This window comes from Triplophysa rosa, linkage group LG5, assembly GCF_024868665.1.
Source record: "Triplophysa rosa linkage group LG5, Trosa_1v2, whole genome shotgun sequence".
NCBI lineage: Eukaryota > Metazoa > Chordata > Actinopteri > Cypriniformes > Nemacheilidae > Triplophysa > Triplophysa rosa.
In genome coordinates, this window is record NC_079894.1 from 25,551,686 (window position 1) to 25,577,185 (window position 25,500).

The 25,500-nt window shown below is 37.7% G+C and overlaps 1 protein-coding gene across 4 annotated transcripts; it reads left to right on the forward strand.

Annotated features, from left to right (window-relative positions):
* Nucleotides 1-882: 882 nt before the first annotated feature.
* On the forward strand, nt 883-25,208 carry tpm4b (tropomyosin 4b). Of its 4 annotated transcripts, none has more exons than XM_057333402.1 (9): nt 883-1,245; nt 3,892-4,017; nt 16,530-16,663; nt 18,761-18,878; nt 19,358-19,428; nt 22,686-22,761; nt 22,849-22,911; nt 23,074-23,143; nt 23,563-24,604. In XM_057333402.1, the coding sequence occupies exons 1-9, from the start codon at nt 1,132-1,134 to the stop codon at nt 23,643-23,645; spliced, it is 855 nt and encodes a 284-aa protein (XP_057189385.1). In that variant the 5' UTR covers nt 883-1,131; the 3' UTR covers nt 23,646-24,604. The 4 variants fall into 4 exon arrangements, with proteins under 4 accessions (XP_057189385.1, XP_057189386.1, XP_057189388.1 ...); XM_057333403.1 differs by lacking the exon at nt 23,563-24,604 and adding an exon at nt 24,756-25,208 and having other exon boundaries at nt 892-1,245; XM_057333405.1 differs by lacking the exons at nt 883-1,245; nt 3,892-4,017 and adding an exon at nt 7,321-7,665 and having other exon boundaries at nt 23,563-24,596.
* The last annotated feature ends 292 nt before the right edge of the window (nt 25,209-25,500 follow it).

The following is a 25,500-nucleotide window of genomic DNA, read 5'->3' on the forward strand; positions in this document are numbered from 1 at the left end:
CCTTATCAAAAAATAAAATAAATGGTTTATGAGTTTGTAACCCATTTGACTTCTGTGAATCAGGATATTCATATATATAAAAACGCTTGTCAATCTTATTTTGTTCATTTTTCCCTTGCTTCAACTAAACTACATGTAAACTGCTGTAGACTACAATTATTGCTGGCTTGTTGAAAAAAAATTAAATGCTCTTGCATTGTTAAGTCTCGCTTTGAATAAAAGTGTCTGCTAAATGAATGAATGTAAATGTTTATTCAGTACATTTTTAATATAAAGGGATAGTTCACCACAAAAGCAAAAATTCTCGCCTCATTTACTCCCCCTCATGCGGTTTTAAACCTGTATATGACTCTTTTCTTCTCTGAAACACAAAAGAAGATATTTTGAGAAATGTGGTTTTGTGTTCATTCCATGGAAGTCAATAGAGTTCAGTGTTGTTTAATTATCAACATTCTTTAAATATTCAGCAGAAAGAAACTCATACAGGTTTGAAATGACATGAGGATGAATAAATGATGAAAGACAATGAACATTTTTGGGTGAACTATCGCTTTGATATTTTAGAGATTTTGACATTGGGAAGGCATTTTTTCTATATACTATCTACATACTGAGAAAATAGCATGAAAGCACTGCAAGTCACTTTGGATAAAAGCCAAATGCATACAAGTAAATGTTCTGTCTAATAAAATGCACACAATGAAACCTACACACACACACGCAAGACAAGACATTAAACAGAGTCCATTTATGTTAACCTTAAGCATGTTTAATGTACCAAGAAAAACGTCTTGTTTAGTAGAAGACCAAATAAATCGGCTGCCTGTGAGACATTTCTTGAGTTAAGGTTGTAGTCGGGGAGGGAAAACCACACGTTTAGTGTGTATGTGAAAGTGTGTGTGTGAAGGGGTTCAGACAGGGGAGTCTGAGGGTCTCGCCTCCACAACCTCAGGTTTAAACCATCAACAGCAGCATTACATTTCATAGTACACCCCCCTCTCTCTGGCGTCACTGCGGGTGGACTTCATCTCCTCATCTGAAGAGAAAAAGCTCTGTTATTTCTCTCTCTGCTCTAGAACCTCCAGCATTCTCCTCGACTCTCTTACTCTCTTCACAAGCACAAAGGGCAGGATGGAGGCCATTAAGAAGAAGATGCAGATGCTGAAGTTGGACAAGGAGAACGCCATCGACCGGGCGGAGCAGGCCGAGTCGGATCAGAAAGCTGCAGAAGACAAGTGCAAACAGGTGAGTGCTGGAGGCCAAGAAAAGGATGGAACATTCGATTGGAACATCTTTACGTTTGTTAAAATGTACATCTATTAGAAAAATATAATATGTGTATTAAATTTTCAAAAGTAAAATTTGCCAAAAATTGTTTAGCATGTATGAGAAGTCCTGTAACAATGCTCATAAAAAGCTGTACAATAAGTAGGTTTACAAGAAGTACACCATTAAAACAGATTAAATAATAGAAATGTTGATACTGTCAGACAAAGAAATCTCTAAATGCACACTTAAAAATAAAGGTGCTCAAAAAGTTCTTCACAGCGATGCCGTAAGAACCATTTTTGGTTCAACAAAGAACCATTCAGCCATCTCTTTCTAACCGTTTTATAATCGGAACCTTTTGTGAAACAGAAAGGTTCTTCGGATGTTAAATTTTCTTCATGGAACCATTTAGCCAAAAAGTTTCTTCTGTGGCATTGTGAAACACCTTCATTTTTAAGATTGTGTAAACAATTATATAACATGGTTTTTGATGGGTTAGTTAAGGATGAGGAGAACGATACATGAGATGACCAAAACCCAATTCAGGTCAACCGGGACAACCAGGAATACTCCAGAACCATTTCAGCTGTTTCTCTGGGCCTGTTTACAGGTCTCTGGAGTATCCTGAAAATCTCTTAATGTTCTGAAACATTCCAGGACAAGAACACGCCTCTGTTCTATTTTATTTGTACCTTTTGAACTTTATGTTTAAACAGTATGAATTATGAACAGTATGAACCGTTTACTTCCTTAAAATTATGCATTTCCAAGAAAGAAAATGAGGGACAGGACCGGATTTTATTTCTAAAGATTCAATGATGGGAAATGATCTCTCTATATGACAGGTGGTTGGCGGAGAGGGTTTGAAAGATAAAATGGCCTGGAGATGTTGACTGCACTGCCAATATTATCTACATTTAGAGCAACGGTACAAACAACACAGCCAAAAAGTTACATTACATTTGTTCATTTTAGAGACACCTTTATCCAAAGCAACTTGCAAATAAAAGTTCATTTAACATTTTGCCATTTTCATTTATGCATTTGGACAACACATTTCATTTAAAGTATGTTTAATCTGTATGTGTGTTTCCTGAGAACCCACAACCTATAGTGTTTTAATCTACAGTAGTGTCGCCTGGGACACTGGTGGTATGCATGTGATGATGTTTCAAAGTCTCCACGATCTAGAATTAAGATTCCAGCACATTAACATGGACAAACACAAATCCGCTCAACACATTCTATAAATCTGGCCTCAGCGAGTCTCTGACATAATAACATTTAACAGTGGCAGTATCACTAATGTTCAACTCAGCAGCTGTGTGGACAGAAATATCCCAGTCTCTGTGGACAGATGCATGATCACAGCATAATAAAAGTCTGCTGATATCTATAGCTTATGAGACAGCTGTGTAGTTTGTGTAGATGTACTTAAAATACACACAGCAATCAACACAAGAACACACATTTGTTGAACTCTCTAGAAAGGTCAACGCAGGGGCTTACACAATGACATAATTTTCATTTTCTGAAGGAAGTGCCCTAGAGACCACCCAGAAACCTGTCTAGCAAAGCGTTAGCAACCACCCAGCAAGACGCAAGCACTACCCTAGCAATCACAAAATGCCCCGCAACACCTTAAGCCAGGGCAAGTCGTGCGTAGGACCTATGCCGTAGGCAACGCGGCGGTTTTCCCAAGACAAGAGCCGAAGACAAGCAGCTTGTTTGAGAAGCATTAGCAGTGATAGCGGGAAGTCAAGTCACTTTTGTTGCAGCTTGAAATGTTAAATACAGAAGAACAAATAATTTACTTAGATAATTAATTCGGAAATGCGTTTGAGTAAACATGACGCTATTGCAGAGTTTTTTGACCTGAGGGAGGGGTTCAAGCAGACGAATCACAGCACTTGTGGTCGGCGTTGAGTTGACGCGTTGTTACATTTTTGTAGAGGTGCAAGTCAGGCTACGCACAGCCTAAGGCATTCCTACACATGACCATAAATTATGCTTTAGCATCCTCCCAGCAACTGCCTTGCAACAACCTAAGACCCATAGCAACCAACAAGGAACACCCTAGCAACCATCTGACCACTCAAGCATCTGAAAAAAGGGAGCATACTGTATCTCACCTATTTTGTTCATTGGCTTCCCATGTAATGCAGAATTTATTATAAAGGCAGGGTGTCCAAAATCCCGAATTACGCTTGTTTAGACGAAGTCGGGCCGAGTACCAAAACAACCTTGTAGCCAATCAGCATTAAGGTGCAAAGTGCACAGGACGGACATTAGTCGAGCGGAGCACTGACGAAAGCGAAAGATGGGGGTAGGGGTGTGTTTGTTTTGGTGATTTGAACATCAACAACGGCTAAGAGAAATCGGACACCCCGCCTTTAAGGTTTTAGTTTTTGTATTAAAATCCTTCTACGTACCTCTTGATATTGCATCTTTCATACACTAGCTGTTATTAAAGCATCTCTTAAAATGTATCTTTTCTCTCAGGTTTATCCATGGTTAGCAGTATTTTCATGTCTTTATTTTATTGCCTGATGTGTATTTGGATTATTTTGCGTAGATTTATACTTATATTATTTGTTTCTGTTGGTTTTGTCTTTGTGTTAGCTGGAAGACGAACTGATTGGTTTACAAAAGAAACTGAAAGGAACAGAAGATGAGCTGGACAAATATTCAGAAGCTCTTAAAGACGCGCAAGAGAAACTGGAACTGTCTGAGAAAAAGGCGGCAGACGTGAGTATTTATGAATGAAATTATTTAATAATTGAAGCACATAAATCCCGAAGACCTCAAATAAATACTCCCTTAAATTTCATGCGAGTAGCATTCTGATCAGTAGCAGTACAGTTCAAATGAAAAATAAAAAATGAGAACATACAAAGCATTTCATTCTTTGTAAAAAATGGCCAATGGAGTCACTATTCATTTAAAGCCCAACATCAAAAACAGCAATTACCATAATTACATCCCTGAACACATGTGGCACCAGAGTAAAACCTTTGCACCTGGCTCGGATGGGAAGCTTCAGACAAATTGTTCCCATTCCAGCACTGAATATGCTTTAATCACAGCGAGAGCATGTCGGCAAGTCCACGAGAAAAAAATACTGTAAGAAAAAGTTTCCCCGCATTCCTTTCCGGCTTCTGCTGACAGCCAGGAATACATGTCTTTCCCACTCATTATGTTAGCGGACGCCCAGAGACGTCTAAGGATTTACTAGCGAGGCTCTTGAATTCATTTTTTTATGTAACAAACTCAGACTCGTGGCTCTCAGAGGAAATGGATATTTAGGGTGAGAACCACGTCTGAAAGCCACAGGGAGACAAACCAAACCACAAAGCATGAGTGCCAGACCTGCACAAACGCAAACCATTATGAAAAACAGTCTGGACGCCACATTCTGTCACTGAAGAGCTGCATTCTTCAAAGTGCTGAGAGAGATTAAACTGAGATTAAACTGTTCTGTTTTTATATATTTACATATATTATATTATAAACCACTTTAAGTGCACATACATCACACTTTTTTATTTTATTACTATTATTATCTTTCTTTTCGTTTGTTTACATATTGCACTATTTGTAGGCAGCCCAGCTGCTTTGGCAATACGAATGTAGACTTTGTCATGCCAATAAAGCACACCTAAATTGAAATTGATTAAACACTTACATTTATTCATTTAGCAGATGCTTTAATCCAAACAGAAATGAGAGAGCATTTCACATTTTGCATTAAAAGCCAACAACAAGTATACAAAACTATGTTAGTGTCAGTAGAAATAAATATAAAAATAAGTCATTTACTGCCTTTCTGTGAAACACAAAATAATAGCTATTTTCTTTACTAAAAAAGCAGCTATTTAACTGAGCATCACCTGAGGCTGGTTCCTATAAAATGCATTCTAAAAAAGTAACTTAAGTAATAAGCCAAAAAAAGATTAAATTATTATTTACATTTCATTCATTGTAGTACATTGTAGCTTGTGGAATATCTCTATACAAGGCAATAATATGGCTCTGTGCAAAGCAAGGTAATTTCTTTCTTTTCACTCACTATCGCGCACACACACAAAGCCCACAGCTCAGGAATGTGAGGAATTCAACTAAAGCAAACAATGACCTCCGCACTCTCGAGTCTAATGCACCCCTGCACATACATGCACACATACTCACTCCTGCCGTCTGCAGTTCACTTAAACATCTGACAAACACTCACTCCCACGCATGCTGGAATTGAATAACCACAAAAGAAATCGTGCAGTAACTATATTTTCCATTTTTACTGAATCACACAGTGAATTCACATTCACAATAAACTGTGCTGAACTGCTGCCACTACACAACTTCATTTGTTGTGAAATATGTACAATCTTAAGTGGTGAGTACAGTTGTATTCACCTTTTTTCTAAATCTTACGTTTTTCAGATTACTTTCTTTTTCATTCTTTAATTGCGTATATGTTTGTTTGTTTTTGCACACTGTGACAAGACTATTTCACTATTTCACTGGTGTTTTTTATTTCGCGGGTTGAAATTTTACATATTCATAAATTGTACTTGACCTAACTAATTTACTCTACCAAACAACGTATATTCTAACAGTTATAAAACTGAATCAGACAATAAATCTGTAAATAGCTAGTTCATTCAAATAGTTCTAAAAAAGAATAACCAGCTTTCCTAAAGGATTTTGTTCATCAGCTATAAATCTCGAGGTAAGATGATTTTATTCATGTAAATATACTATGTCAATGATTGCTCCTATACAATTACTTTCATTGATTGAAGTGTCTAATACATACCAGTGGCTCTAAAATTGGGCTAGTTTACTGCTTGGCCATTGGGCGGGTTTTGTTACAAAAACCTGGCAACCCTGACTGAAACACTCCTATATCAGAATGATCAGAATCAGTTCTAACACTGAAGGGTTTATTCGGCAATAACAACTGACTGGATGCATTATCCTGCGGCTAGTAATTATCACATGAGAAAATAATTGTACACTAAATATTGATTAAATATGTTTAAGCTCATCTGTTAAAAATCCAAACCTTCCATGAGAAAAAAAACTTCCAGGTAAACCCACAACCCCAATACTGTATATGGTGGCATTGCACAGTCCTGCATACAATTTCCGTTCATTTTCAATGTCTTTACATATTGAAAATAACAAAAAATATAAAAAAGTAGAAATAGCTTAAAAGTGCAATAATGGTCAATAATACATTGCTCACTGAATTTAATTTACATTTATATTATACTAGCAGGAACATGTTTTTTTAAATATTAATATAATATAGGTAACATTATAACTAAAGCAATAATAATTCTCAAGGGTTAGGCTATAGAATCATAATGTTAAACTGTGTAAATGTACATTTTTATATAGTATATCAATGAACATTATACATAACGGAAAATGTAGTCATCCCGTCATTATATTTTAAAACAAACCATAGTACACAACGGATTAGCGATAGTATACAGAATGATATCATTAAAATACATTACGAAATGATATATATACAAGATAGTATAAGTCATGGAATAGTTACATGATAGTATACATAAGTGTGATGGTTTCGCTTTAGTTGAAAACTGTTTTATTTAAACATTATTTAAACTATTATTTGCTAGATCCTTTCATTGTAATTTTTCCCGCCATTAGGGGGAAGTGTGGCTCAGCCGCGTGACGTCATCAAATGCCGTTCTTTCTCTCATGTAAATATGTGCTATGCATTTGTATCTGCCAATGTATTTTATAAATGCCAGTTTACACATTTGTGACTATTTTTCTGCAACTTCAAATTCAGAAGACAGATTTGTGAGTTTTGTCCACGAGTACAAATCTCAACATTCAACTTTTTTTTATTTGACAAGTTTTCACATTGGGGCTGTGAGTGTACATTTTAGTGTACAGATACAAATACTTACTTTACAAGTTCACAAATTAAAATCTACATGCTCTCAAGTTTTGCTACTGAAATACCTTCATACAGGAAGACCACCCCCATTCTGATGTCATCTGATCCAGCATCTTCTTCCTGGGATCGGACTTTCTTACGCATTCCTGGCTGGCTGCTTCTAGAATCTGCAATCTGGATCTAAGCGCGAGCAGAAGCACACATATGATCCAGATCTGCAGTGTTTATCTACTTCACTGGATTTTATCCGTTCGCAAACGTGCACAGGCTTCAAACACGTTCCATAACTGTTGTCTACGCGTTTTATATATTGATATAAAGTTTTGGAGATGTCCATAAACTCCCTGGACGCGGTGAAGAGGAAGATTCAATCACTGCAACAGCAGGCGGATGATGCCGAAGACAGAGCACAGATTCTACAGAGAGAACTAGACAATGAACGAAATCTACGGGAGAAAGTGAGAGATCGAGCTTTACCTCATCATAATTAAACTCCTTTCTCTTCTGTTTCTTTCTTTTGCTTTTAGTTTATTGCAGGGGGTCGGTGACTCGGTGCATTGAGAGGCCGGGGCTAGTTGTCACACGGAAAGTATGCGCAAAAACAAAAGCCCAATCGCAATATCGCATACAAACATAATTTAATCAAATTTGCTGTAAAATAAAATCTAAAAAATATATTTTTGCATGCATGTTGGCCTACTTTACATAGTATTTTATATTTACATTGCGTCGATGCATTTGGCAGATGCATTTATCCGAAGCATGTTACAGATGCATTTATCCAAAGCAACTGACAGTGCATGTATATTTTTATCATTACATGTAACGCAATGATCTACCATTTGAGCTACTGGAATACAGTTTTTTTTCTTTTTCTGAAATCACTGTCAACATACAGCATATTCTTTGTGACAACTTACCCCATAGTGTGTCAGTGTGCACTCCTAGTCAACACCTGGATCTTTTGGGGTGGTGTGAAATGAATGTAGATTGTAGAGGTAAAATAATCTGGATTTGATGAGAAATGTTTGAGTTCATATTGAGATAATATTGACTTTTAATTGCAGACTTGACAAATCTGAGCTCAGTTTGACACACTGTTGACATCTCTTCTCAAACTCTACTAACAGAGACATATGTGTGATTCATGACTCTCTTTCTCAGAGAAATATCTGAGATGCAGTTGACTGGAAATCAGGATCAACACTTTTCATTGATTTATGAAAATATTTTAAACTCTGTTTTGAGTATGTTTGGTTGTCTAAACGTTAGAGAGTGTTTGCAACCTTTTTCCTGGAAAGTACTGCTGACCACAGGAAGTTGGGGATGTGACCCCTACTTTACCTCTTCACTTCCTGTAGGCCTACTATTTGTTGCTTTGTGTTTTCACACAGTCCCCCTGTATCACTTAGAATATCTAGAACATGAAACATTTTTATTCTGTGGTTCTGAAATGGTAAAGGCACCAATTTTACTAAATGCACAAGCAGATTTAAAAGTGAGCTCTGATATGATTTGGATACCAGGGGGTTTGAAGCAGATCCTGTTGTCTGGCTCCTCCCTATGAGCTGATATATTGGAGTTTGGGTTCCTAGCCACAGCAGTGCAGTGTTGGCTTGCTCACCGGGAGACTGCATTTATTTATTTATTCATATATTTTTTAGATATTATTTATTATAATGATCTTGCTTGGTCTATAAACACCATGCAATGTGCTGTGTTTTACCTTTCTGTGTTTTTCTTATTTGCTCCTGTAAAGCTGCTTTGGAACAATGCACATTGTGAAAAGTGCTATATAAATAAAATTGAATTGAATATATCACAGACAAACCCTGCGTTCCATTCCAAAGTGATCATCCCTATGCCATACTCCCTTTCGAAGAGTAAAGCTTTTGATCTGTCAACTCTAGAGGGAAAAACACAATTGCATTTCTTAAAGGGGTCATATGGCGCAAACACGTGTTTTTATGTATCTTTGGTGTGTTGCGCATGCATGTATTAGACACGTACAACTGCAAAAATTAAAGTGTCAGAACAAAAGATGCACTCTATCTAAAAGCGAATGCTCACCCAGACCGGCCTGAAACACCTCGTGTAACCACAACCCCACAAATCTACGTCAGTTCATGGTATGATTTGACTAAGACCGCCCAAATGTATACGCAAGTAAGGTGGGCATACCTGTCAGTACAATTGCTTTGGAACCTGATGTTCCAAATATGGTAAGAGGCGTTGCATTTCCGTCACACGCTTGCAGTATTCGACCAATCACCATGCACTGGTTAACTGGCCAATCATAGCACACCTTGCTTTTCAGAGCGATGAGCTTTGTAAAAATCTGCACGTTTCAGAGAGGCGGGGAAAAGAGGAGATACAAACATGCACGGTATGTGGAAAATACAGCGTTTTTTAACCTTAAAGGACTCATTGCATGAAAGTAAATTTTTTTCTGTGTTTAAGTGCTATAATCAGGTTCCCGGTGCATCTAGCAACCCAGAAAACGTGAAAAACAAGATCCCAGTAACTTTGTTTTGGTAAGCCTTTCTCTGCAAGCATGTGAGAAATCGAGCCGTTCAGATTTCGCTCCTGATGTGACGTAGACGCAGGCTCTTGTTATAATATTACCGCCCCTTAATCTATTCAATTCCATCCACGGCGCTGCCGCCATTGTTGTTTTCACAAGCAACAGCGGTGTACGTGACGCCGTGGCTAAAGTTCGTGGACAACATGCAATGTAGTCGCTGCACAGAGTCCTAACCTCGGAAGAGACAGGAGTGGATTTATTTTATTTTTAGCGGAAATCCCTCAGAAACCATAAGTAAAAACCTGCTTGTTTGCGTGAATCACTTCAAACCGGAGTGCTTTATCAACCTGGGACAGTACAAGCAGGATTAGCTTCAAAGTTATTCCTCAAGAGGGATCGAGACCAACTGAATGAGACAAAGCTGCCGATGTAAGTAATATTTATCAAGTTGACGTACATTTACCGTATATATAGGAGGATAACGTTAGCATACGATAGCGAAGGGAGCTAAGTCAGTCACGGGCTAAATAGAACATTCAAAGCCAGTGTTAAACTTACTCTATATTTACAGTATATGTTATTTGGCAAATGGGCACTTGGAGTTTAGCTGTATGTGTGTTAATACATTATGTGCGTTAATATGTTCAGCTGCGGCAAGCTGTTTGTTTTGCTAATGAACAGGGGCGAACACTGCGGTCAGTTTGGTTTTAAACGTCTCAAATCATTCGTCCTTAGGCTGAAAAATCTCTCACAGCATACTAGTTACGCTCTCACGTTGTGTGTGTAACGTTATAACTTGTCAACGACAAGCGCTAAAATCCACGTAATTCAGCTGAGATCTGCAGGTGCGCATTCCGTGGATTTTAGGCAAGCATACACGCACAACGTGAGCACTGTTTGCTATGACAGATTTTTTAGTCTCAAGACGAATGATTTGAGACGTTTAAAATGAAACTAACCGCAGAGGAGTTCAGGAAACATAATTTAGCTAAACCATTGCCATGGCAGTACTACACGTGTGTTGTGTTGACACGCCGGACAGAAGGGGGTGGGGTGCGCTGTAACTCATTATCATTTAAAGAGACATGCACCAAAACGGATGCTGTGAGCATAGCTGTTTTTGACGAGGAAAAAAGGGTTTTGTTTACACAGCCATTGAGTGTTTTTAAGCAAAATATGTTCCAGACATTTCACGAAGACCCTAATAAATCATACCAACTTGTTGAAAGTGCTAATACAATGAGTCCTTTAAATCGTGTATACACATTGCATTACATCTAAAACAAACGATAATAATCGTTTTAGCCGTGTCATATGACCCATTTAATGTGTCCGTTTAAAATTTACTTCCAAAAGGAGCAATAAAAACAATGTAATATTGCCTTCATTTGAAGCGACGTTTTTTGAGGTGTCCCCTTCCCGAAAGGCCCTTCGGAAGGCGATGTATCCCATTTGGAATGCACCGAAAGAAACTTCCACGGAAACATTTGTAAGGAGATTTAACTTTAAACTGTTCCATACACCGGCCCTCGCACTATCTCTGTGTCTCATTTAGATGAGAAGATATATGGTGAATCTGAAACTGTATGCTTCATATAATGAAGTGGAGGATATAAGATATTTGAAGAATGATGATGTGATGGAGCCCAACAAGTGAACGTGTTTAAGGCTCTAAATGTTTTATCCAGATGGCCAGCCAGATTTTTAATGGGCTCTATGCATGCGTGACTTCCATGTTTCACAGGAAGAACAGCACTTCTATATACCACTGCTGTGTGCCGCAGTGTACATCATCTGCTAAATTTAACTATTTTCTCATTTTTCCATTTCTCTCTTTAAGTCTCCCCAACCAGAAACTTCCTGTGAAACGAGGAAGTCACGCATGCATATACAGTAGCCCATAGCCTACTTCTTCACAGGCACTATTATTATTAAATCTCTAATGTGAAGTATAATTCCAGAAAATAAATTGTTATGGAGATTTTGCTTTTTCATAGTTTAGAAGACTGTTTATTTAGTAATTTATTGTGCTGTGGTTCTAAAAGATTGTTCCGATGTATGCGTATGCTTTTCTAAGTGATCAGAATAATGATGTTCATCTGGATGAAAAATCTATTATCAGCCGTTCAAAGTTTTTAGTCTCAATTGTTGTCTGGGAGAAATAGTTGAGGTGTTTAAAAGATTTCAATGTGAATTTCTTGCCTATAGGAAATAGGAAAGAAAAACATTACACATTTTCTTATGACAGCGAGAGAATGGGGTATATGCACACGGAGCGATGACGTATGTCAATCTCAGCCAGCTCTGTTACATCCAGCACACGTTGCGTCCATTTCACTCGGTCGCTTCAGGATGCACAAAGGATTACAGTCAACGACGCAAGTCAAATTATCCAACATCTACGTACATCGACAACCAAAAAGGAGAAGCGCTTCGGGCTATCCGTTTCACAAATATGAAAAAAGCCAAGTGAACTTTTGTGCTATCTCTAGGCTTGATCACAGATGCATATAGCAATGTTCAGCCATACTGCTGTCGGTTCGCTGAAATTCGAACGTTTTCTTACTAAACACATCGTTATCGCTTGATGAAAAAATACCTCAGTGCAATGAGAGCGGAAGGGGCTTAGCTGGCTGAGATTTTAGCGGAAGTACGTCACGGGGTATGCATGCCCATTTGTAGAAAATATTTGAAGCCATTTTAAATGTTGTTTCATATCGGCTAGTGTACTCAGTGTCATCATAGAAAACACAGACAGGCCAAAGTTTAATGAAGAATGAAGTATAGCGAGACGTAGGGATTGTTGGACAGAAAAGGCCACTGGGTTCATTCTGACGTCCTGTATTTAAATATGGATAAATGGAGAAACAAATGTAAACTGTTAGCTTTGCAACTATATATCTTTAATCTTTTAAGTTCTGAAAATTGCATTGTGGTTAAGCCAGACATCCCTGGAAAATTGCCATTTAAGAGAAACGTGTTTGACAGGATTTCATTTTATCCTTTGCTTTAACAGTGAGCCCCATCCTTTGGGCATAATGAATGATTTTTGGATGTGAAAGCTACGTTTTCTCCCGGTTTTATCTTTGATATAAAAAGGGAAATGTTCTAAAAAATGTTTTGGCATAACTTTTTTAAAAATGAAGCATTCACAGATCCAGAATGTAAATGAAAGAGGCAGTTTACAAAGAAGCACAAAAGAAGATATTTTGAGAAATGTCCCCATGGTTTTTGTTCATACAATAGAAGTCAGTGAGGGTTTGGTTACCAACGTTCTTCAAAATATCTTTTGTGTTCTGCAGAAGAAATAAAGTCCCCCTTTACGAAAGGAAATTCTGATTTAAAGTTATCTTTGAAGTGATATAATGATATGCTAATCGTATGCTTATTGGAGTACCTCATATGGCGTGAGGCCCACATGATCTTAGAATTCATTGTAAGAGGAAGGAGACGTGGCCAAAGCACACTACTCTTATGCAAATGGTTCAATTCAAGAGTTGTCACATGGTTTCAGAATCCATTTTGTCTACTAAATACAAGAAGGTTGTATTTGTGTGCTCATTTCTCACATCTTCATCTACTTTCTGTTACTGTCCATTTAACCATGTCATAAACCGACGACTTATGATGGAATTGGGAAGGTTCCATAACTGTTGGGTTAGATGTTAGTAGAGCAGACAACTCAATTTAATTTAATTCAATTTTATTTATATAGCGCTTTTTACAATGTTGCATTGTGTCAACTCAACTCTCAACTCAACTCAACTTTATTTATAAAGCGCTTTTACAATTTTCATTGTTACAAAGCAGCTGTACATGAGACATATTGACTATAAGCAAAATAATTAAAGTTGTACCTGCAAAAACAAGAAAAGGTTGAAAACACAGAAGACAGACATACCCACATACAAAACACTCCACACACACAATATGCACACGTACTAACACACATAGACATAGAGACACACACACACACACGGATGCGCACGCACACACACACAACACACACACACACACGTACGTACACAGACAAGTACGCACACACACACACGCTCAGTGAGAGCACACATTTAGGATAAAGGAGAGAGAAGCACAGGTCAAATATAACAGATAATAAATTCCTATATGCAATATTAATTAAGTAAAACTTTAAGATTCTAAAGCAGCCCCCCCGGTCAGGCAGATAGTGCAAAAACAGTATGCAAACGGTGGCGAGGAACCCAAAACTCTAATCGAGAAAAAAAACCTCAGGAGAACCCAGGCCCAACCAGGGGATTCCAGTTCCCCTCTGGCAAAAGCTGCTGCCTCTGCACAAGCTCCAGAGAACTTGCACAACAAGGCTAAATAAAATAAATAAACTTAATAATAAAATAAATTGTAGTTTAAGATTATCATTAATAATCTAATAGCATTTGAAGTTTTGTGGTGAAGACATGTCAAGAGACCGCGTCCTTCTTTATCCAGCTCTATCATCTCAGCTCTTGTCAGGTCCCCACTTCCCATTCTCCACTCTACCATCAGGTCAGGCCATGAACTGCATCCTGCTCGCTGTGGTAACCTTGGAACAATGAGACAAGACTGGCTGAGAGTAGAGTACTGTTCTGTACTCTTTGATGCAACAAGTACATCAGTTGTGTTTTTGGTTCCGGTTGATCTAACTAATGCAGCCTAAACCCTCTGAAGATTTATATTATGGAAGAGTAGTGTATGCAAGATTAAAAAGATGCGTCTTTAGTCTAGATTTAAACTGACAGAGTGTGTCTGCCTCCCGGACAGTGCAGGGAAGACTATTCCAAAGTTTAGGCGCTAGATAGGAAAAGGATCTACCACCTGCACTTGATTTTGAAATTCTAGGTATTACCAACTGACAGGACGCCTGAGAGCGTAATGCACGTGAAGGACTGTAATACAAAAGGAGTTCATTCAAGTACTGAGGAGCTAAACCATGTAAGGCTTTATAGGTAATAAGCAAGATTTTAAAGTTAACGCGATGCTTTATAGGTAACCAGTGCAAGGTTGACAGAACCGGGCTAATATGTTCATACTTTTTTGTACGTGTAAGAACTCGAGCTGCCGCGTTTTGGACCAATTGGAGTTTTTGTAATAAGCCTGCAGGGCAACCACCTAACAGTGCATTACAGTAATCTAGTCTTGATGTCATGAATGCATGAATTAACTTCTCTGCATCTGAGATTGACAGCATATGACGTAGTTTAGATATATTCTTAAGATGGAAAAACGCAATTTTACAGGTGTTGGCGACGTGGCTCTCAAATGACAGATTACTATCGAATAGAACGCCAAGATTCTTTGCTGACGACGAGGGTTTTATGGAACATCCGTCAATAGTTAAACAGTATTCTTGGTTGTTACTTATAGCAGTTTTCGGTCCAATAAGTAACACTTCCGTTTTGTCCGAGTTCAGTAATAAAAAGTTGTTACTCATCCAGTTTTTTATATCGACTATGCATTCCATTATTCGATGGAACTGCTGTGTTTCATGAGGCTTCGAGGAAATATAAAGTTGAGTATCATCAGCATAACAGTGAAAGCTAACTCCGTGTCGCTTTATTATATCTCCTAGAGGTAGCATGTATAATGCGAAGAGCAGAGGCCCTAAGACTGAGCCCTGTGGTACACCGTACTGGACTTGCGATTTGCGTGACACCTCATTGTTTATTGCTACAAATTGAAAACGGTCGGATAAATAAGATTTAAACCATTTCAAAGCTATTCCCTTAATGCCGACATAATTTTCGAGTCTATGTAGGAGTGTGCTGTGGTCAATGGTATCGAATGCAGCACTAAGGTCTAGCAGCACCAATAACGAGATACAACCTCGGTCAGACGCCAATAGCAGATCATTTGTAACTCTGATCAAAGCAGTCTCTGTACTGTGACATGCTCTAAATCCAGACTGGAATTCTTCATTGATGTCATTCCTTTGGAGGAAGGAGCATAATTGAGTTGAAACTACTTTTTCCAGAACTTTAGATGTGAAAGGTAGATTCGATATAGGCCTGTAGTTCCTTAGTTCTCTAGGGTCGAGTTGGGGTTTTTTGACAAGGGGCCTTATAACAGCCACCTTATATGCTTTAGGCACATGTCCTAATGTCAGAGATGAGTTAATAATGTCATAGCATGAGGAAGAGGAAGAAAGGCAAAACAAATATAAAAGTTAGTATTAGTATTAGTATTAAAGTAACAGACAGACAGCAGATGTTTGTCTCATCTCAGGAGGATGCTGATGGAGAGACAGCGGAGCGGACTACCGTCATTCAGTTTTGACTGTTTTAGTAAAGACTCTAACACAATCACCTGTGATTTTCCTCAACGCTGACAGTCATTCTCGTAACAGCGAGCAGACTCTGAATATTGTGATTTATGTACATCTGGCTCTCCAGAATAAATGAACAGCACGTGTTCTTCTGGCTTTCGAGGAAAACGAATAAGTGCTGAAGGGCAATAACAGTCAGTCTCAGACTCCAAAAACACATCTGATCACTCACTTTCTCTGAGTTTATTGTTTTGGATTTAAATACGATCAATTGTGGTCAACAGAGCGAGGCATAGCCAAATTAGAAATATACTTCAAAACAAAAATCAATTGTAATTTGAAGCAAATCCTAAAGACATCAAATAATAATCCCTTAAGATCCTGAATAATGCAAATTGGCTTTCAAACGTAAGATGCTTATAGGATACAATATGACAGAGAAGTCCCATTAATGTTCACAGCTTCTGTTCATCATTGCTTGTGGGAATTGAACCAGTTCAATCACTTGTGTGCACGTGCAGGCTGAAGGTGATGTGGCCGCTCTGAACCGCAGGATCCAGCTGGTGGAGGAGGAACTGGACCGAGCTCAGGAGAGACTGGCCACCGCGCTTCAGAAACTCGAGGAGGCTGAGAAAGCGGCCGATGAGAGCGAGAGGTCACTATACACACACACATTTATACAGAAATCAGATTATCCGTTGAAAAACATGTAAGTTTGACAGGTGGATATTTTTATTGATGTACAGTTTGAGGTTGAGGAACCACCATCATGCCCTTCCTGCCAAAATCCATGACTATTTTTAATGGTGCCGTACTTTGGCTGTTTTTGAAGCTTTGATTATGTTTTTGGGGTGTTTAACAATGGTTAAACGTTCATGATGTTCAAATGTTCATGTTTCTAATTTCAAAAAACGCTTTATATTTCACATATTTCAAGTTTATTGTTAACTGCTGTCCCTCTTCTCACAAAACGATCAGATTTTGTCCGGTTTCTATAAAGTCCCTCCTTCCGAAATGCTCTGATTGGTAAAGCTGACCCAGTCTGTCGTGATTGGTTCCCCGCTTAGAGCATGTGTCTGAAGATGTCCCACCCATAACACATCAGCGATCTTCTGCTTCTCAGGCTGTTGTGATTGGTCGGTCCCGCTCTCACTGTAGTCATAAGCTTTGGCTTTTAGCAATAAACAGTAACAATGGCGTCAACTTCACATCATCAGTTAAAAACATTCGGATCGATCGAAGTGTAACGGAGGTCTGCTAGTGCATGTGAAAATGTCAATCTTCGTTAGAGATCGCAATTTGTTTTCCTACTATGGCAAGACAAATGACACCGGACCGATTGGCGTCAGACCGGTTATATTAATTAACAATAATAACAGAAGCGTTAGTTTTGCCTTTTTATATTGGATGTAAGTTGGATAATAAAACAAGCATATTGACCAGGAGACGTTTGCAAGCAGGACTTCAAAGGACGTTTCATAGAAGTGTTTTAGAGGTATGCGCACTTACACAATATCAGTGTATTACACAGAACAGCTTTCACAGCCGATGTTAAAGTCATAAAAGCTGTTATTTGACCGTTGGTTATCTTAGAATGTGTGTAGCTGAATTCTTATTACCAGCTGTAGGACTGTGATGAAAGTGAAAGTAATTAAGTGCGCATCTCAGTCAAACGTTTACAATCTCTGATAACCAAACACTACTCCAGCGATTCTTCCTCTTCTCTAAGGAAGGCCTCGCCCCTTTTTTGGCGTATTCTTTTGTGCAGATGTTTTTCAAAAACTCGAAATAGTGACATCATTTATCTGGAAAGTAAAGGGCTGTTTGTCCGATTTCAGCGGTTCTCTGTAGTCCTTGAAAAGCGAATTCTGTTATAGACAATATCTTGCTTGGCATTGAACTTTGAGCTTTATCATTTTGCAGATATTATTTATGTTCTAACAGCAACATTACACACTAACTAAAGTTCTAAAATTGGCATCACGGGGAACGGCACCTTTAATATGTTTTGACTTTGAAAAGTGTAGGATCACCTACTCATTACTCATTTATTAATATTTTTAGATTAATAGTAAATTTGTCAAAACTTTGACATGATATGCACTATGACTAAAATAAATCAAAACTATGCTGAAGTAGTGGGATTATAACACCTAGTCCATTAAGCGAATCTAATAATATTCAGTGATTTAAGAAATTTTCTCTTGTCATTTTATTACACAGCTTCTTGATGCCTCACAGTGAGATGTGTTTTAAACAGTATTGTGGGAGTTTCTATTCCAAGCTGATTTTAGCTGCTTTTTCTTTATTGTTTGGTCCAAGTCGTCCATTTAAAACTTTTTTTTATCATAAAAAGGGTTTTGCAGTGAGAGAAATTCATATTTTTACACAATTAGGTTTTTGTCTATAAAACTAATTACAGACATTTAAGTGAACAGATCAGAGGTTTGGTGAAGTCAAGAGAAACATTTCACTCAAATGACCCTAAACATTTCAACCATAATGTATGTTTAACTGATGTATTCTCGCTGTGAAAATACCTGCCTGCTGACATAGAAATTAATAAATAAATCAATGAAAAATACCACAGTGGAGTGGACGGATAATTATGCTGGAGAGATTCACGTCATTAATGGAGACGCAATTTTACATTAGTGATTCATGCGAAGGGAATATTTCCTCTTTTACACCTTCACACAACAAACATCTGAACTGATCTCTGTGTCTGAAAAGTTTGGTGTTATCTGTTTAGGGGCATAAAGGTGATTGAGAATCGTGCCATGAAGGATGAAGAGAAGATGGAAATTCAGGAGATGCAGCTTAAAGAGGCCAAACACATCGCAGAGGAAGCAGATCGCAAATATGAGGAGGTTAAACACACACACGTCTGAAATATAAAGCGGTTCTTGAAATATTTATAGGTGTTGAAGGTTTGTTTTGATCTATGAGTAATGTCTGTATCAGAGTTATTATAGTTTTATTTTGTTTAATTAATATTTTAAATGAGCTTTTATTTTTAGATTTTTATTTTTTGTGTTAATTTTAGTTAAAGTTTTATCAATTTTGGCATATGCTTTTGTCATTTTATAATTTATTGGTTTATTTTGAATGTTGCTATATAAGATTAATTCATTTTTATTTAATTTTATTTTTGTGTATGATTATAATTTTACTGCTTTAAACTTACATCCGTTTATTTTTGAAGCAACATTCAAAATTTTCCTTGAGTTAAGTTTTTCCAATAATTTTTAGGTCAATATTTGATTTGATTTCAATGAACAGGAACGTTTTCAAAGTTTTAATTTTAGTAAACTAAAATAACCTTGGTCTGTATATGTGTGTGCTTCAGGTCGCTCGTAAGTTGGTGATTTTGGAGGGGGAATTAGAAAGAGCAGAAGAGAGAGCAGAGATTGCTGAACTGTTAGTAAATGTACATTCTTAATTAAGTTTTAAAGAGTAACTATTACAATGTCCTTAAAATTACATTTCATAAAGTGTGTAATGTTGCTTTGTGTGAATGTAAGCAGTCTGCTGAATTGCAAAGCCGAAAGTGAACGAATAACAAAGTTATTGGCTCGGGAAAAAAAGCAGTCGACTCTGAATCACGCGATCGAGTCCTCTGTTGTTCTAATTTCAGTTCAGTGTCAGGTTTGCGTCAATTGGTGTAATGCCCGCCTACGTTCCATTTGTGGAACATTTTATTGCTGAAATTGCCTACATTCATATCTGTGAAAACTAAACCCATTTAGTACACTTTATTACATTCAAAATGCAATATAATACAAATATATAAATAAGACACATAAATAAATATTGAAAGAATAATTTCAAAGGTAAACAACTAACTTCAACTTATGCATGATGCATTTAGTTTACCTAAATTATTTTTAATTTCTCTAAGTTCTGTTTTTTATTTTTATTTTTTTATGTCCACATAAAAATACTGTAGTTAACCGGACTTTTATTTTGGCAGGTCGTCGGAAGACGCTTATTTTTTAGTGTGTGTTTTAAGATAGCTTCGCTCAAACAGTAAATTGTTCGTGAAATAAACTCTCAGAGCAACCCTGGAAATTAAGTTCATGTGTTCATGTCCTCATACAGTGCAGACGCAGACAAATCCATGAGAATCACGCGTGTAGCACGTTAAACTGTGCAGTTCATTCAATCAGACACGCAGAACAGCCAGATGGCATGTTTAAATTACAGGATTCGGCATCCGCATCTAGCTGTATGGACTCAATGCAGCCGTAAAACGAGTTTCACTCGCAAAACAGACTAAAACTAAGTAAAATAACGGTGCGTCATTGATTAACGTCACACAGAAACAAGCACAACCAAACGCATTTCACACAAACAAGCGGCTCTGTTTAATTCACCTGCCAATCTGTATCGCATGCGTGCTACTCTGGTAAATACATATATGCCACACTGTACAGCCCTGTCAGTAGGAGCGCATGCGTTTGAACAGCCACAAAGACCGCTTTCAGCCTTTGGACATAATACGTACTGTAAACATTATGGGACGCGCGCTAGTCAGACAGGATAAAGGCTGAAGTCTTAAAAGTTCGCTTTAAAGATAAGGAACGTACCAAGCACAATGTTCTCACACCGTTCTAACACACACACACACACACACACGCTGTGCACGATTAACCGAAAATATATATCACGTGTTTTATGCACAGCTTGTGAGTGAAGTACAGTAAAATGCTGCTGCATCTGAAAGCCAGAGGGCGCTCTCGTGCAGAAACTCCAAATACGCACTGCAGAAGAAGACCATAACACACATAGTTCTAGGAAATGACTAGGGCTGCGTCCGAAATCGCATACTGACAGCACGTACTGAATTTGAATAAGTACCTACCTATCGGCCGTTAAAACAGTAAGTTTTATATAGTATGAGTGGGTGTAGTATGAATACATTTCGGACATACTGCGTCCGCCATGTTTTATGGTCATGTGACCCGTATGCTCTTTGACCTATGACGTATTAACAACAGCCTATACGTGAGCGTTTATAAAAACATAATTTAGTCACAAGAAATACATTTATTGGCACTTACATTAAAATCGGACGTCCGCCTTCAAGTTTTCCGCTATATTTATTTTATTTACTTTTGAAATTTGACCGTTGCTCAGCTACCGTGGCATCATGGGATAGAAAAGTGTCCATCCGATCCACACTCACGAATCTCGGCGGAAGTAGTAGACCATCCGGGTATTTCTCGCCTACTGTTTTTTGCAATACTGAGGTTTCGGACATACTACTCATAGCCTTCTATATAGTATGGAAGTAGGCGATTTCGGACACAGCATAGGACTCACTGTTCCTCAAGCCTCCAGTCCTCGGGTATTTTCATGATAATAAAGTATATGTATAATGATTATGTTTGACGGGTGTTGCTTTTTTAAATGCACGTTATAACCGACTCAAACTCGTGTTTGTCGCAGTCTCACGGTTGTCAGAGCAGAAATGAAAACCTCTGCCCTCGGTATATTATTCTGCAATTTGTTCTGCAGCGTCTTCTGTGTTTACATAACATGAGCAGTTAACCAGAGTTTAGCGGGCTGTGCGTCAGTAATAATGGTCCGTGGGGAAACGCAGTGCTCCGTGTGTACTGTAGTTAAATGGATTAAACTCTATGATTTTTTGTATTCGAGTTACTCGAGGAATCGTTTCATTCCTAGACCAATCAGATCAGATTAGTCTGACAGAAAGGAGGGGATTACAGAGCATTCCCAGCAAACGCGATTTGCGTGAATAAATCGCGCTATTCGCGCGTAGTTGGACGTTTGAACATTTTGAGTTTACTTACATGAAATTCGCTTCATTCGCGTGTGAAATTCACTTCACAACAGATGCAAATTTGCGTCATGGGAGGGGCTTCTGCCAGGCGGCTCCAGTCTTGTGTGTGTGTATATATATATATATATATATATATATATATATACAGTATATATATATATAGCTCAAATTGAGTAAAGATCGTTTTTTACAATTCACCAGATTACCTCCTCACTCCCTTTCTTCCAAGCAAGATACTTTTTATTCCTGTTTCAATAAAAGTAAGAAGTATCGTACAGCTCTGGGTATCCACATACAGCGACGATGATTTTGTCCTCCATTGTTGTTTCGGATATCTGCCTCTGCTCGCTATGTCATAATCACGTCACTACTAGAGCAAGCTCCTGATTGGTTAACGTGGCGCGAATTTTCGCTAAAGAACTCGCACGAATCACGTTACGCGCATCAAATGCCCGAAACGCTCAATTCGTGTCATTTGCGCCGCCTCATTCGCGCGAATCGCGCCGCAGGATGTCCTATCGTGTCTTTGCATTGACTTAACATGTAAATCACTCGCGCTTAATGCTTCATTCACATTTGGTGACCGATGAATCGTCGAACAAATCATTTGAGAGTCAATCAAGAAGTAAGGTAATAATAACTGCCTATTATTAGAAAATGAAAGTGTTTTTACACCTTGTATGTACGTAAACCTGTTGTTGGACACTACATAAACCAAAGTAGGACCTTAAAAATCGCAAAATATGTACTCTTTAAAAAAAAATGTTTTATTAAAATGTTACGGTGATCCATAATATTAGATATGCAGTAACTTGACCATAAACATCACATAAAGTCTCATTGTCAAAAATGATATGTCTATATTTTACAGTAAAGGTGCTGATCTGGAAGAAGAGCTAAAAAACGTAACCAACAACCTCAAATCTTTAGAAGCCCAATCAGACAAGGTCAGTCAGCTGACCTCCAGTCACCCATAATTCACCTGTCTGTGTGTTTGTGGTTCAAATAACGTCTTGCTTGTTTTCTATATGCAGTATTCAGAGAAAGAGGACAAATATGAAGAGGAGATCAAAGTTCTCACTGATAAACTGAAAGAGGTGGGCGGCCTAAAAACACACACAGCTGTTTATCCTTATATTTTTCCAAGCAAGTATTTCTTAACACTTTATTTGCCTAATGAATCACAGTCTGACACATTTTGAAGTGACAGCAGTTGTATCGCATCAGGTCATTCTCCTCCTCGTTTCTTCCCCCCACAGATTGAAACTCGTGCTGAGTTCGCAGAAAGGACAGTCGCCAAACTGGAAAAGACCATCGATGACCTGGAGGGTAAGCGGCCCTCCCTCTGTTCTCTCTCTCTGATTCACTTCCTCAGTAATGCAGACTCCCAGCCCATGATGTCACGCATACCGACAGCTGGAATTTCACCTTTGTTCTCATTTTCTGTGCGTGGGGCAGTTAGTTGAGTTTTGTTTTGTCTTTTCATTGTAGCGACAGGACAGTGCTAATGCTGTTAGTCCTGTTTAGCCAGATTTAATATGGTTTTGAGCAGACATGAGGGCAGATAGCAAAGTGACCATAGCCTTACCATGTTCATTTCCCACCTTTAGCTTTTGTCTTTAATCTTATAAACTTTTCTTTGTCTCGTCCTCTTGAACTTTAACTCATTGTCCTCTCTTTATCTTTTTACTTCCTGTTTCCTGTGTGCACCTCCTGTGTGCTCTCCGCTCTTGACCTTTGACCTCCAGATGAACTGTATGCTCAGAAGCTGAAATACAAGGCCATCAGTGAGGAGCTCGATCATGCACTCAATGATATGACCTCTTTGTAGATGGCGTCATGCCTCTATAGCGCATGAAGTGGACATTTTAAGACTCTATACGCTGGAATGTTATGGAGATGTTTGTTCTGAATCTCTCTCTCTCTCTCTCTCTCTCTCTCTCTCTCTCTCACACACACACACACACCACTTGTGCCTTGTGTATTTCCACTCTTTTAAAGTAAAAAAAGTTTTGAAGTCCAAATAAAAATAGAATATTTACTTTCTTAATACACATTCTGCTATTCATCGAAAAATATTTGTTTTTAACATTTTATGTTGAATCTTATGAAGTTACTTTCAAGTGACATTCATCCATCTGCTTATTCTTTTTCACTCAGAAATATATTTTACATTAAGGCAGTGAATGGTTTGTGGCTGCCAATGTTATGATGACTTTAAGAGACACTTTCTCAAGTTTAATAAAGATTTTTTTCCCGCTCTTTAAACATCTGTTTTGTTTCTTTCTGTCTGCTCGATATATTTCCATCTAAATATTTCTTTGTTCACTCAGCTTTGTAGTTCTTCTCTCAAAAGAGGAAAGCACACAACAATTTCTTTAAAACAAAAGTGATGATGAAGTTGTTTGCACTAACACATACATTTGGTTACGACACCTATGGTTAGGAAAATAATGTTCCAATGTGATGCTGAAACATGCTAAAAACTTTTGAATTGGAAGTGTGTGTTTAGTCTTTTTGCATTTTATGTGTGTGATAGAGCAACAGTGACATTATGTGGGTGTGTACTTCTGAACCTCTTTTATGAGGGAATATTCCCATGATGCATTGCGAATGACATGATCAATATAAGACTATCCATTTATAGCCGTTGTGTTTAAGTCTAAAAAGATTATTCCAGTATGTGATGTATCTGATGTGTGAACCTATCTTCAAGCTCGGCAATTAAAACACAATTTTCATAGATTATTGCTTTAAATCATTTAAAAGGATTTTAATTCATGTCTGTAATTTAAGACTTTAAAATAAATCTTTAAAGATGCATGATATGAATTCAACACCTTTGTGAGTTACATGAACACGTTGTGCTGTCTAGATTTTACAATGTAGAAATTCTCATGTGTGTCATGTTTAGTAAAATCATGATGCTTGTCTGTTTCAGAGGGTCTGGCTGAGGCTAAACAACAGAACCTGGAGATGCATCAAGTTCTGGATCAAACGCTTCAGGAGCTCAACAGCTTGTGAACATTCAAGAGAAGAAATACACACAAACGACATTCCAGTTTAGTCAATCATTCCAACAGTGTTTTGTGTTTAGTTTGTCATGTTTTCTATAATAAGTTATGTCATGTCCTGCCAATCATTTTCTATATATATATATATATTTTTTTTTTCATAATAATTCTTACTGTACTTTTCCCAGTGAGTTAAAAAACGTCCTGTGCTGCAATTCTGTCTGTACATGACTGTCCCGGGTTAAATACATGTGAAGCACTTCTGACAACATCTGTATTGAGCTGGAGCTGTACTGTATGAAACCCAACACGTGTTTAATGCTTGTAATAAAGTCAACTTTGGAGTTACATTGAAGATTATTGCTCATTATTGCATGTAAAATTATTTTACTTAATACAACTTTTATTTATTTCTTTTGAAAGAACATGAAGAGGAACATCATTTACACTTAATAAAGCATCAGAATGTAAAGAAATTAATCACATTTCAGTAATCTAGTAGAAAATATGTTTTACATTGTTAAAGGGACTGCATGTCTGTCATATTTCAGCACATGGGTAAAATACAATATTCTATTAAATAAATCTATTGTCTATATAATCTAAAAATCTACATGTGTACATTTATGTATAATTATTTATCATGTTGGGTGATGAAATGTGACCGTGAGT